General features: G+C 37.2%; 1 protein-coding gene across 8 annotated transcripts in view; it reads left to right on the plus strand.

The window, feature by feature from the left end:
- GTPBP8 (GTP binding protein 8) overlaps nucleotides 1–14,478 on the plus strand; it is a 251,204-nt gene that overhangs the window by 67,512 nt on the left and 169,214 nt on the right. For 5 of the 8 annotated variants that reach the window (XR_011487193.1, XM_070465924.1, XM_070465921.1 and 2 more), the window contains one exon: nucleotides 5,835–5,953. Coding sequence is in view for 7 of the 8 variants with exons in the window: in XM_070465924.1 (XP_070322025.1) it covers nucleotides 5,835–5,953 (119 nt within the window). In the remaining variant the exon portion in view is untranslated. The other 3 variants (XM_070465925.1, XM_020879709.2, XM_070465922.1) reach the window with 2 other exon arrangements.

Genomic DNA, 14,478 nt, shown 5'->3' on the forward strand with positions numbered 1-14,478 from the left:
TATTTATTTGACTTTTTTCTTGTTTCTTGAGGTAAGCCTGTAATGCTATGAACCTTCCCCTTAGCACTGCTTTTACAGTGTCCCATAGGTTTTGGGTTGTTGTGTTTTCATTTTCATCCATTTCTATGCATATTTTGATTTCTTTTTTGATTTCTTCTATGATTTGTTGGTTATTGAGAAGTGTGTTATTTAGCCTCCATATGTTTGAATTTTTAACAATTTTTTCCCTGTAATTGAGATCTAATCTTTCTGCACTGTGGTCAGAAAAGATGACTGGAATGATTTCAATTGTTTTGAATTTACCAAGGCTAGATTTATGGCCCAGGATGTGATCTATTCTGGAGAAGGTTCCGTGTACGCTTGAGAAAAAGGTGAAGTTGATTGTTTTGGGGTGAAACGTCCTATAGATATCAATTAGGTCTAGCTGGTCCATTTTGTCATTTAAAGTTTGTGTTTCCTTGTTAATTTTCTGTTTAGTTGATCTATCCATAATTGTGAGTGGGGTATTAAAGTCTCCCACTATTATTGTGTTACTATTAATTTCCTCTTTCATACTCGTTAGTGTTTGCCTTACATATAGCGGTGCTCCTGTGTTGGGTGCATATATATTTATAATTGTTATATCTTCTTCTTGGATTGATCCTTTGATCATTATGTAGTGTCCATCTTTGTCTCTTTTCTCAGCCTTTATTTGAAAGTCTATTTTATCTGATATGAGTATTGCAACTCCTGTTTCTTTTGTTCTCCGTTTGTGTGAAATATTTTTTTCCAGCCCTTCACTTTTAGTCTGTATGTGTCTCCTGTTTTGAGGTGGGTCTCTTGTAGACAGCATATATAGGGGTCTTGTCTTTGTATCTTTTCAGCCAGTCTTTGTCTTTTGGTTGGGGCATTCAACCCATTTACATTTAAGGTAATTATTGATAGGTATGGTCCCGTTAAACCATTTACTTTGTTGTTTTGGGTTCACGTTTATACCACCTTTCTGTGTTTCCTGTCTAGAGAAGATCCTTTATCATTTTTTGAAGAGCTGGTTTGGTGGTGCTGAATTCTTTCAGCTTTTGCTTGTCTGTAAAGCTTTTGAATTCTCCTTCATATCTGAATGAGATCCTTGCTGGGTACAGTAATCTGGGTCGTAGGTTTTTCTCTTTCATTACTTTAAGTATGTCCTGCCATTCCCTTCTGGCCTGAAGACTTTCTATTGATAGATCAGCTGTTATCCTTATGGGAACCTCTTTGTGTTTATTTGTTGTTTCTCCCTTGCTGCTTTTAATATTTGTTCTTTGTGTTTGATCTTTGTTAATTCGATTAATATGTGTCTTGGGATATTTTGCCTTGGGTTTATCCTGTTTCGGACTCTCTGGGTTTCTTGGATCTGTGTGACTGTTTCCTTTCCCATTTTAGGGAAGTTTTCAGCTATTATCTCCTCGAGTATTTTCTCATGGCCTTTCTTTTTGTCTTCTTCTGGGACTCCTATAATTCGAATGTTGGGGCGTTTCACATTGTCCCAGAGGTCCCTGAGTTTGTCCTCATTTCTTTTGATTCTTTTTTCTTTTTTCCTCTCTGCTTCATTTATTCCAACCATTTTATCTTCTACCTCACTTATCCTATCTTCTGTCTCCGTTATTCTACTCATGGTTCCCTCCACAGTGTTTTTGATCTCATTTATTGCATTATTCATTTTTAATTGACTCTTTTTTATTTTTTCTAGGTCTTTATTAAACATTTCTTTCATCTTCTCAATCTTTGTCTCCAGGCTATTTATCTGTAACTCCATTTTGTTTTCAAGATTTTGGATCATTTTTATTATCATTATTCTAAATTCTTTTTCAGGTAGATTCCCTATCTCCTCCTCTTTTGTTTGACTTGGTGGGCATTTTTCATGTTCCTTTACCTGTTGGGTATTTCTCTGCCTTTTCATCTTGTTTAGATTGCTGTGTCTAGAGTGGGCTTTCTGTATTCTGGAGGTCTGTGGTTACTTTTTATTGTGGAAGTTTTACCCAGTGGGTGGGGTTGAACGATTGGCTTGTCAAGGTTTCCTGGTTAGGGAAGCTTACGTCGGTGTTCTGGTGCGTGGAACTAGATATCTTCTCTCTGGAGTGTAATGGAGTGCCCAGTAATGCGTTTTGAAATGGGTCTATGTGTTAGGTGTGACTTTGGGCAGCCTGTATGTTGATGCTCAGGGCTATGTTCCTGTGTTGCTGGAGAATTTGCGTGGTATGTCTTGCTCTGAAACTTACTTGCTCTTGGGTGGTGGTTGGTTTCAGTGTAGGTATGGAGGCTTTTGGACGGTCTCTTATTACTTAATATTCCATGTAGTCAGGAGTTTTCTGGTGTTCTCAGGTTTTGGGCTTAAGTCTCCTGCCACTGGATTTCAGTTTTATTCTTCCAGTAGTCTCAAGACTTCTCCAACTATACAGCACTGATAATAAAACTTCTAGGTTAATGGTGAAAAGATTCTCCCCCGTGAGGGACACCCAGAGAGGTTCACAGAGTTACATGAAGAAGAGGAGAGGGAGGAGGGAGATAGAGATGAGCAGGTGGAGAAAAGGGGGGACTCAAGAGGAGAGAGACAGATCTACGCAGTTGTCTGTTCCCGGAGTGTTCTCTGTAGCCCAGACACCCACAAAGATTCACAGAACTGGATTGGGAAGAGAAGGGGAAAGGAGGAAATAGAGGTGTTCTGAGGTAGAAAACGGAGAGTCAGAGTTGGGAGAGAGTAATCAACACACTCCTGAATAAAAATGAGAACTGAATATTGGATTCTTAAAAGTTCAAAATTTATATCACATACTGAAAAACAAAGATTAAAAATCTAGAGTAGAGGTTAGACTCTTAAAAATACAATATTAAAAACAAAAACAAAAACTTTTAGAAATGTATATGAAGTTTGGTTTAAAAATAGGGCTTTTTTTTTTTTGCAAGGTTATAGTGAAATGAAAATGAAAATTAAGGAGTAGTAGAGGAGTAATAGAGGACTTTAAAAGGAAATAAGAGAAAAAGAAAAAGAAAAAAGTAAAACAAAATAACAAGAAAAAAAAATTTTTCCTAATTAAAAAAAATCGCAAAAATCTATGAAATTGAAAGTTAAGGAGTAATGGGGGGGGGGGGAATAAGGAATTTTAAAAGAAAATAAAAGAGAAAAAATAAAAAAGAAAAAAATTTTTTAATTAAAAAAAAAGTAAAAATATATCTAGGAATTTCTCTGGAGCTGTTGCGGTCAGTGTGGTTTCGGTTCAGTTTCAGCTAGCTCCTCATTCCAGCTTACAGTTCTTGATATCTATAGTCCCCTTCCGGTGTAGTCAGTGTTTTCTACAGGGGTTTTAATCTGTTGTACCCGGTCCCTTCTGAAGCGGTTCCCTTTGTTTATTTGGCTTCTGTTTGCCAGTCTCTTCAGTGCCTAATTTCTGCCCTGACACAGGCGGGCGGAGGTGGTCTCTTGTTCAGGTTGCTAGTTCCGTCACGCTGCGGCAGGGACTGGTGCTGCTTTCCCTGTTTATGCTGCTCAGGCTTCCGGCTGCTCTATATGGAGTGTGCTGTGCCCTGCGCTGCCGTGCGCTGTGCGAGGTTCCAGCCCTCGGGTGTTCCACAAAAGCGCAGACTCGGCTGTGCCTGCGTTTTTTACCTTCCCCGGTCCAAGCAGCTCAGACAGCCAGGAGTTTGACAGGCGCACACTCCCCGGGTGCGTGTGCCTACTCCCCGGGTGCGTGTGCCTTCTCCCCTCTGAGTCCCCAGCTCCAGTCCCAGCCCGTGCCAGTAGGGTGCGTGCGCCCTGTGTCTAGCTGCGACCCTCCCGGTGGATGTTGACAATCCAGAATCTCAGGAAGTCTTTGTTTAGAAACTGAAGGCCTGTTTGCAGTATGGTAGGGGATGCAGTCCTTGGGGCCGAGCCTGCCCCTTTCCCCTCCCCGCTGCCTCCTGCCTCCGGCGTAGCTGGGCCGGTCCACAACTGCCTAGCTCCTCTGAACTTGCTCGGTCCCTTTGTTCTATGAACGGCCTGTTCGGGCTGGTTAATTTTCTCTCTCTCTTTTGCTGTCCCACAGTTTAATTTGGCAATTCACAAAAGCTCCCTCCGATTGCCCTCAGGGCACTCAGGCCGGGTCCTTACCCTAAGCAATGCCGCCCGCTCCTCTCCGCCCCCACTTGCTGGTGGCGGATGCAGGTGTCTGGGTTACTTTTCTGCTGGGAGTTGCTTTTAGGCACGTAATCTGTGGGTTTTATTTATTTTTCCCCTCCCAGTTAGGTTGCCCTCCGAGATTCAAAAACTTCCCCCAGACCCGCCAGTGCGAGGGTTTCCTGGTGTTTGGAAACTTCCTCTATTAAGACTCCCTTCCCGGGACGGATCTCCGTCCGTAGCTCTTTTGTCTCTCTTTTTATCTTTTATATTTTGTCCTACCTCCTTTCGAAGACAATGGGCTGCTTTTCTGGGCGCCTGATGACCTCAGCTAGTGATCAGAAGTTGTGAAGTTTGCTCTGCGTTCAATTGTTCTTTTGATGAATTTGTAGGGGAGAAAGTGGTCTCCCCGTCCTATTCCTCCGCCATCTTGGCTCCTCCCCGCCCCCAATCAGTTTCATTGATAATCTAATAATTTACTCCTAATTTGATATCATAGATATCATTTTGTGAAATCATATTTTTTCTTCAGTTTTAACTTTTAAGAAAATATAAAATTTTTTCTTTGTAAAAGAAGTTGTGATAGAGGAATTAGGTATCAGCATATTTATCTTTATGAAGAAAGACTTCTACTTTCTGCTTCTCCTGCCATTAATATTTTTTATGCTGTATAGTTGATTTATGATCATTATATTTTATTTTAATCATTTATATATTTTTATAACTGAAAAGCATAAATGATTAGTCAAGAAATTTAATTTTATAGAGATTTCCTAGGAAAACTTCTGAAAAATACATCAAGGTTTTTACCTTTTAATTAATTTTGTAATCATCACACCTTGATCTTTCTCTAGTATGTAATTGTCTTTGAGTAAGTAAGTTATTTAAAGTATTATATTTGCTGTTAACCCTAGTAAATTCTAGGCTTACTTGGAGTATTATCTTTATTTAAGTTGGAATATAACCACAGTGGCTACAACCTACAAATAACCTGATTTCTAATTTTTCCTTTAAATTTAACATATAAGGTAGAATAATTCAATATTTCAAAAATGATTATAAATTGGCAGTTTTATGTGTATGAAGCTAATAACACTTCTGTGTCTTAGACCACAAAATAAATAGTGATCACATGAAACATTTGGTGTATAGCAATGGCAAATATGGCCCCAGGGTTCTATACACTGGTCTTGAATCCAAGATATTATGGCCCTGTATGGTTAAAGCATTGGAAACAGCAAATACATAGTGTATGCTTTATATATTGCATATATTAATTTATTTAATCTTTACAGAAACTCCTTTAGAAGGTATTGCTTTTATTTTTATAGACGAGGAAACAAGTACAAAGAGATTAAGAAACTTGGCATAGGTCACCTAGTTGTTACTGAAATTTTGTAACTAAAATGTATAAAACTGTATATTAAGAAATAACAGTTGACCCTTGAACAGTATGGGAATTAGGGGCGCCAACCCTCCTTTCAGTCGCAAATCCAAGTTTAACTTACAGTCAGCCCTTCCTATTCAAGGTTCTTCTGTATTGGTGGTTCCTCCATATTGGCAGCGCCATATCCATGGATTTAATCAACCACAGATCATGTAATATTGTGGTATCTACTGTTGAAAATATCTGCATATAAGTGCACCTTTGCATTTTAAGCCCATGTTGCTCAAGGGTCAACTGTACTTTATTTCTAATGCCTAAATATTTGTTTTCCTACAGATGGTATTAACAAAAATTGACAAATCTTCCAAGGGACATCTTTTGAAACAAGTGCTTCAGATCCAGAAATTTGTTGACACTAAAACACAAGGATGTTTTCCTCAGTTGTTCCCTGTAAGGTAAGAGTTGAATTGTCTTTATGTACTAACATATAACTGTATGTGCTAACAACCTTTAGCATTCAATCAGTGTTTCTGAAATTGAGGTATCCTTTTAAGATTAGAAGAGTTTGGAAGACTCTGCACTTAGCCATAATTTATTGGTACAACCCATCAACACTTATTTTTTTCCTTTCCTCTATTCTTTCTTCTGTCTGCAGATTCTTGCTGAATCTTCCCTGTAGTATCTTCATAATCTTTCTACTTCAGCCTATTTCAACCCTAGACCACATCAAGCTGTAAAGGATAAGAATTTTCCTTTTAAAGGACCATATGTAAGGAAGAAATGCTTCATATAAGCTAGAATTAAGCATCGGTAGCAGACAGGATGGTTATTTCCTGAACCAGCAATTTTTGAGGTATTAGATGTGGTTTAGCAATGAAACATGAGTTTTTACTTTCAGTGTACACTTTGGATACGGTAAGTAACCTGTATTATAGCAGAAATACAGTGCCATTCCTGTGTGATTTTCTGACTCTAACTTCTTTGTGGAAGGCACTATGATAGTTTCTACAAAAAATTACATGAAACTCTCCTCTAAGCCGTCATTCTCGTCCCTACCGATCCAGATCACAATTGTCTGTATGAATATGCAGTTGAATCTGTCTTCATTCATTTCTACAAAATGCTTTTCCCCCTTGACTTACATTTAAGTATTTATCCTGTTCATTTGTCTGTGTCTGATAGATACAGTGGAAACTCCTATAGGCAGGAATAAAAATCCTGTTTCTTCTTAGAGCCCTGAGCATTGTCTCAGAAAAATAATTGCTTTCTTTTAAATGTTTAATAAGAAGGAAATGAGACTTCAGCTGAAAAGGTAAAATAAACACAAGATGGGCAATTATGGCCCAACAGCTGCATTTATTACTAGTTGACGGTAGGCTGAGTTAAATAATATAATGAGGCTGGGGAAAAACTGACAAGGTTTTCTTGAGCTACAGTGTTATAATTTTAGTGTTCAAAACAAGGGAGTGATCAAACAGTAGTCTCACACTGCTTTAAGCTGTATACCATCAGTTCAGTCAAGTTCTATTGTGACTTGACATTAAGAACAACTAGAGCTATCTGAAAACAGATGGTCTTGGAGAAGGTTATGTCACTAGATCATTCTAAACACTTAATTGATCCACAAAGTAAGCATCTCTGTTTCACAGATACATTATAGGTCAGAGAAGTGAAGGGAGTTTCAGAGAAGCATTTGCTGATATAGAAAGAGCATGGACCTCAAGGGTCAGACAGCTATGGTTTTACATGGTTTTTCTACTTCTTGGCAATAGCTTTTAAAGTAACTTATTTCATTTTTTGAGGAAAATGTAATGGTTAGAAGGATTAAATAAAATATATTGTGACTGATGTACATATATTAACCACATAATAAAATTAGTTTCTTTCCTTCCCAGAAGTCAGTCAGTCAATGGCAAGGTCAGGCCAAGAACCTGAACTAACAGATTCTCAGTACTTTTTAGAGGTGTTCCCTTCTTTAGATAGGCTTGCATTTTCTGCTGCGTGACCTTTTAATCACAGTGCCACCATACTGACTAAGTAACTAAGGTACTGCAGAAGCCACACAGTACTCAAAGTCTTACGAATTGAGACACATACAGGAGGTGCTAGCTTTCAAGAACTTCAACGTTCAGGATACCACAGTGACCACATACAGGAAGTTGTCAGGCTGTACTCTGTAGTTTTCAAAACCCAATTCAGATAGTAGAGTTATTTATACTCTTTGCTTTTATTTGCTTGACCAAGCCCCAGTACATCCCTCCAAAAGGGAATTTGACTTAGTCAGAGAATAATTATTATAAAATAAGACAGGTTTTATTTTCTCCTCTTCCTGTATGATCTTGGTAAGAGAAAGGTGGAAGTGTGCGTAGACATGTAGTCCAGCAAGGTGTGGCCTTTTAAGCCTGTTGGCAAAAGTTTAAGTGCTCACCTTCATGTCTGAACTCTGCCCCAACTGAGTTAGAGAAATAAAACTGACGAAAGGCCCCTAAAGTTTGATGCTGGGATCAAAAGTCGGTTTTTGTAACTGGTATGGAAGAAATATATAAGTAGGCACAATATAATTGCTTCTGTGGTTTTCACGCAAATGAGAACTGATTCTTAGGACAAAGAAAATCATGAACTGACAAAAATGTTGCAAATAAGTTTATGGTGCCATAGTTAGTGTGTAGACTATCCAACTTGTATTTCTTCTTTAAATCATACATGTGTAACTTCAGTTATAATTGAGAATCAGTATGGAGGCAGCTTTATCAAAGAGAATTAGCAATATAGCAGAAAATATTTTACCTGTTTTATATACACATATACACCATACCTGCATCCATAAAAGTCATAGTGTCTTCATAAAACTCTGTGTATCCCAAGAAACCATGTGTTCACTTCCATGCTGACAAATGGATGAAAGGATATGGATAGATACTGTAAGACAGATCGATAATAGACACAATAATGGTGACTGACTTTTTTTTTAAATCATGAAAAGTTTATTATCATGGTAATTTAATCTTTCTCATAAAAAGAACAAATTAAAGAGATCAGAATTTCAGTCTGGGAAATAAAAAACAAAATATAAGATATTCCAATGGCATTTTTCACAGAAATTGAATAGTCTGAAAAACTACATGGAACCACAGATGACCCTGGATAGCCAAAGCAATCTTAAGAAAGAACAAAGCTGACGGTATCACATTTCCTGATTTCAAACTGTGTCACAAAAGCTGTAGTAATGAAACAATATGGTATTGGCATAAAGACAGACATATAGGTCAGTGGAACAGATTAGAGAGCCCAGAAATAAACCCCCTGCATATATGAGCAGTTAATTTTCAAAGGAGTCAAGACTATACAATGGGGAAAGGACAGTCTCTTCAATAAATGGTGCTGGAAAAATTGGACAACCACATGCAAAAGAATGAAACTAGGCTACTGTCTTATACTATACATGAAAATTAACTCAAAATGGAAAAGTACTTGAATATAAGACATGAGACCATAAAATTCTTAGAAGAAAATATGCTGTAAGCTCCTTGACATCACTCTTAAGTGGTGAGTTTTTGGATCTGACTCCAAAAGCAAAGATGAGTGAGTGGGACTATATTAAACTAAAAGTTTCTGCACAGCAAAGAAAATTATCAACAAAATGAAAAGTCAGCTTAATCAATGGAAGAAGATATTTGTAAATCATATATCTGATGGGGTTAATATCCAAAATATATAAAGAACTCATACAACTCAATGGTTTAAAAAAAAAATGGTTTTAAAAATAGACACAGGATCTGAATAGACATTTTTCCAAAGACATACAGATAGCTAACAGGTACATGAAATGATCCTCAACATCACTACTCATCATGGAAATCCAAATCAAAACCACAGTGAGATATCACCTCACACCTGTTAGAATGGCTGTTATCAAAAAGATAAGACATAAGTATTGACATGGATATAGAAAAAAGGGAATCCTTGTGTACTGTTGGTAGGAATGTAAATTGGTGTAGTCACTAAAGAAATCAGTATTGATTCCACAAAAGACTAAAAATAGAACTACAATATGATCCAAGAATTACACTCCTGGATATACATCTAAAGAAAATGAAAACATTAACTCGAAAAGATATGTGTACCCCCATGCTAGTTACAGCATTATTTTTAATAGCCAAAATTTGGAAACAACCTAAGTGTCCCTCGGTGGATGAATGGACAGAGAAGATGTGGTACTATACAGTTGACCCTTGAACAATGTGAGGGGTTAAGGGTTCTGACCCTTAGCCCAGTCAAAAATCCAAGTATAACTTATAGTTGACCTGCCATAACCATATTTCCTCCAAATCCCTGGATTCAACCAACTGGATGTAAAGCTGTGGTATTTACCATTGTAAAACATCCACATGTAAGTGGATAAACACAGATTAAATCCATGGTTTTCAAGGGTCATTGTGTATACACAAATGGAATACTATTCAGCCACCAAAAAGGAGGAAATCTTGCCATTTGAGAGTACGTGAATGGACCTTGGGAGCATTATGCTAAGTGAAGTAAGTCAGAGAAAGACAAATAATGTGTGATTTCACTTACATGTGGAATTTAAAAGAACAAGCTCACATGCATCCAGAGTCTGAACACACTCTGAATAAGGACCCCGTCATAGCCCAAGTGTTATGTAAAACATGCTTAATAAATGTTTTGCTGTTGAGCAAATGAAAAAAAAAAAAAAGAACAAGCTCAGATGAGAAGAGATTGTGGTTGCCAGAGGTAGAGGTTGGGGGTAAGAAAAATGGGTGAAGGTCAAAAGGTATAAACCCAGTTATAAAATAAACCATGAGGATGGTGTAATATACAATATGGTTACCACAGTTAGTAATGCTGTATTGCATATTTGAAAGTTGCTAAGAGAGTAGATCGTAAAAGTCCTCACCACAAGGAAAAAAAAAATTGTTTACTATGGTGGCAGGTGTAACTAGACTTATTGTGGTGATCATTTTGCAATAATACAAATACTGAATCATTATATCCCTGAAACTAATGTTGTACGTCAATTATACCACAATAATAATAACTTGGTCTGGAAAATAAAAACCAAAATAGTAGATGTGAAGTTTCTAGAATCATGAAGGAAATAGATCAGATGATGTGGATCACCAGATTTAGAATAATACAAGAGATGCCAGGGAAGAGAGGAAAGGTAGGACAAATTAAGATACCCTGTTTCACACCCAGAACTCACAAGTGTTTGTAAACAGATTTTAAATTAGGTGAATTCAGATCTGTTACTACCTCTGAAGTAAGGAAGAAAATGATCTTTTTATTTTTCCCCACAGTGCTGTGACCTATTCTGGAATCCATCTGCTGAGATGCTTTATAGCTGATATAACAGGAAATCTTAAGACTAATGGCTTCCAATTTAGCTGAAGATTCAAAATTGTCTGTGCCAACTGCAGTTAAAGACAGAATTTCAATATTGTTTTAAGTGTTGTGTATCTGTAACTTGCAGAAGGATCATTTCAGCATTAAAACCTGCGTATTTCCAAAGGAAGAATGAATTTGTGCCTATAGGGGCAGAAAGGTTTATACATGATTGAGTTATGCTGTTCATTAGAAGAGGTACCAGCAGTTTTTAACAAACTGACAAACAAGAGCACATAGAAGTCCATAAAATGAAAATCTGTTTCCTACCGTGTAGATGATAGTGAGAGTGTTAGTTACTCAGTCGTGTCTGACTCTTTGCAACCCTATGGACTGTAGCCCGCCTGACTCCTCTGTCCATGGCATTCTCCAGGCAAGAATACTGGAGTGGGTAGCCATTCCCTTCTCCGGGGAATCCTGACAAAGGGATTGAAGTTGCATCTCCTGCATTGCAGGCAGATTCTTTATCGTCTGAGCATCAGGGTAGCCCCTACTGTGTAGATGACAGTTTGCCATATTATTTATTGGGTTTTTGTCTTTTAAAGGAATATCCATTACTCTATTTTTTTAAATATTACAATACACTAGGTAAAAATGGCCTACTTTTTTGTTAAGCAGTGATAGATGGGTTGAAGGTAAATTCTTAGGTTGTTGTTCAGTCACCAAGTTGTGTCTTGACTGCCATCCCATGAACTGCAGCACACCAGGCTTCCCTGTCCTTCAGTCTCTCTCAGAGTTTGCTCAAATTTATATTTATTGAGTCATTGGTGCTATCTAACCATCTCATCCTCTGCCACCCTCTTCTTCTTTTACCTTCAATCTTTCCCAGCATCAGGGTCTTTATATGTATGACTATAACTTACCTTTTTTTGGAGACCTCATTTGAATATAACAAAAATTATTCTTGATAAAATTTCAATCAGTCCATAATGGAAATACCACTTATTTCAGGCTGAGGTCAGTCACTTTCACAGGGTTCAGAATCAGAAGACCAGAATTCAAGTTCCAGTTCTAATATTTATTATACGTTGGATGTTTCTGAACTTCTTTTTTAAAATATGAAAAGAACATCTATTTATTCTACTTATTTGTAAAGCAAAACCAATTTTATAGCAAAACTCATGGGTAGATTTATCATAGAATACATCCTGCCATGGAGGAAGTAACATTTTATCTAGGTTAAGACCAAAGAAGAAAGTTTTAGGTATGAAAGTTGATTTGCACAGGGCAAGAGAAAAAAGTTGATGGTACAGTTTATAAATGGAATCTTCCCATTAGGATTCAGAATGGAAAGATAAAGCCTTACTTTGGACTAATGTTAGTGGAAAATATTTTTATGAAGGTGTTACTGACCTAGTCATACAAGTGGTTTAGCTTTTCAGAGTGAGGCTCAATATTAAAATGTTACAGCAATAGCATTGGATAAAAAATGAATGCTATAAAACAACTTTTTGACGTTTAGAAAATTCAGTTCTGAATATGTTTTCAGTTTTATAGTTACTACTACTGGTTTATTCTAACCAGCAGTGATTTAAACTTTAAGAAGGAAAAAAAAACTTTTAATATGGGCATTCACCAAGTAAAATATATATTGATCGTAACAACAAAATTATCTTAAAAGTCATCTTTCTGCCTGCGAGTGTTACTTTACAGCTTGTTTTAGCGTTGACTTTGGTTCTCCTAAAAGGAGGGTCCAAGACAAAAGCTTGTGTCCAATAGTTTATTGGGGATGTGATTCCAGGAAACAGGAATGAAAGGAAAATGAAACAGATGGAAGGAAAGCCAATCAAGGATGCATTGAGTTGGAAACAACATAGCACTAGGGCTTGATCTTGACGGATCTGTGGAACCTTATGAAATGTGCCTCTGAATTGTCTTTGAAGGGGGATTAGAGGACAGCCCCCATACCTCTTCCAAGTTGTGTATGCCCAAACGCCAAGCAGTTCCTGTAGCTTGTCAGAGGCCAGGAGGCAAGGTGTTGTGCAATCCTGCTTGAGACTGGTTATCATTGTAGTGCTGCAGCAAGAGGCCAAGATTTGAAGTGACACATGAGAGGTCTACCACACTGCTCTTACAAATGGCCAGAATGTGTTAATGCCACCAGAAGGGATTAAATTGGTATTTACTATGATGATGCTAACAGTTATTTTCTAATCTAATTTACTGGGTAAGTTATGGTTTTGTATATTTAAGAATTCACTTTTAAAACTTAAAACATTTGAGTTTGTTTGGAAAAAATATATATAGAATACTATGTTTCTTATTTTTACCAACTTATGGAGACATGAAACTCTTTACTGTTTTTCCCAGGATTTTAAGGGGCAGATGGGAAAAGGAGATAAACATACTCCAAAGGAACATTAATGAAATAGGAAAAAAATGCTAGGCTTATAGTCTAATCCAGTTTCACCTCCTTATAGACAATTCACTGAACCACTCTGTTGTATACAATGAAGGGTGATCTCCAAAGTCTCTTCCAGTTGTACAGGTTTATGATTATTGGACAGTAATACCACTTCAGATGGAGGAACTGAGCCCAGAGAAACCTGCTATTTGTACATGATTAGTGTCACATGCACATAAAAGCAGAAGCAAGATTGTATCTTGAATCTTAGAAGCTGATGGCTATTTCTAGACTTGTCATGAAGAAGACTTCCTCGATATTGTCCATGTCTTAAAGTATTAAGTAGCTGTACCACTTGGAAGGAAACCAGGAGAAAGATGAACTAATAAAAAGTGACTAGAGATTGACTTAGCAAGGCTTCAGGAAAGAAGGGAGCTAAACCAGTGTTTATCTAACTGTATTTTGGGTTACTTGCATCAAAATCACCTGAGCCCCGTACTAAAAATGCAGATTTCTGATCCTGTCCCCTAGCCATGATTATCAGTCTCTGGAAGGGACTCAAAATCGGCATTTTGAAGATGCAGTATATACTAGGGCACTGTATAAATTACTATATATAAACATAAAACTTAAGCCTACAACCTGCTTGAAAAATAGCTTATTAACCTAATTGTAGAAAGTTAGAATGTTTGAAAGAAACCTCAAACTTCGCATCATTATTTGAAAATATGTAGGATTTACCTTCTCAGAGCAATTGTATGAGCACCATACAAATATCAGATGATAGCATCAGCACCAAATTATAAATCTATTTTTAACTTTTCTAGGTTGATTGATTTTGTGTTTCCTTAGCTTTTTCATTTAACTTTCTCACCTAGTTCTACTTTGTGTATAACTGCAAGTCACTCTATATCCTTTCTGGAAAAAAATTTATTTGGAATCAATCACTAGCACCCAAATAAACAAGCTCCCCTACAAATTTTTGGACAATTCCAAAAGCATTTTAATATGCCCTCCTATGAGATAAGGTTAACAAATTAAGTGAAATAATGGTTGTAATCATTGCCTGCTAATACACTTAGTGGCAAAACTGATGATCAGTTCTAACATACAGAAGACAGACAGTACCGCTGTTAAAAGCTACAAACCTTGGTGTTCAGAAGAGCACTTAGCTACAGTGGAGCCATTAAGGTCAAAGTGACCTTCTAGGTGATTCCTTGCTACACCCCACCC

The sequence above is a fragment of the Odocoileus virginianus genome, chromosome 4, assembly GCF_023699985.2.
Source record: "Odocoileus virginianus isolate 20LAN1187 ecotype Illinois chromosome 4, Ovbor_1.2, whole genome shotgun sequence".
NCBI classification, from domain to species: Eukaryota; Metazoa; Chordata; class Mammalia; order Artiodactyla; family Cervidae; genus Odocoileus; species Odocoileus virginianus.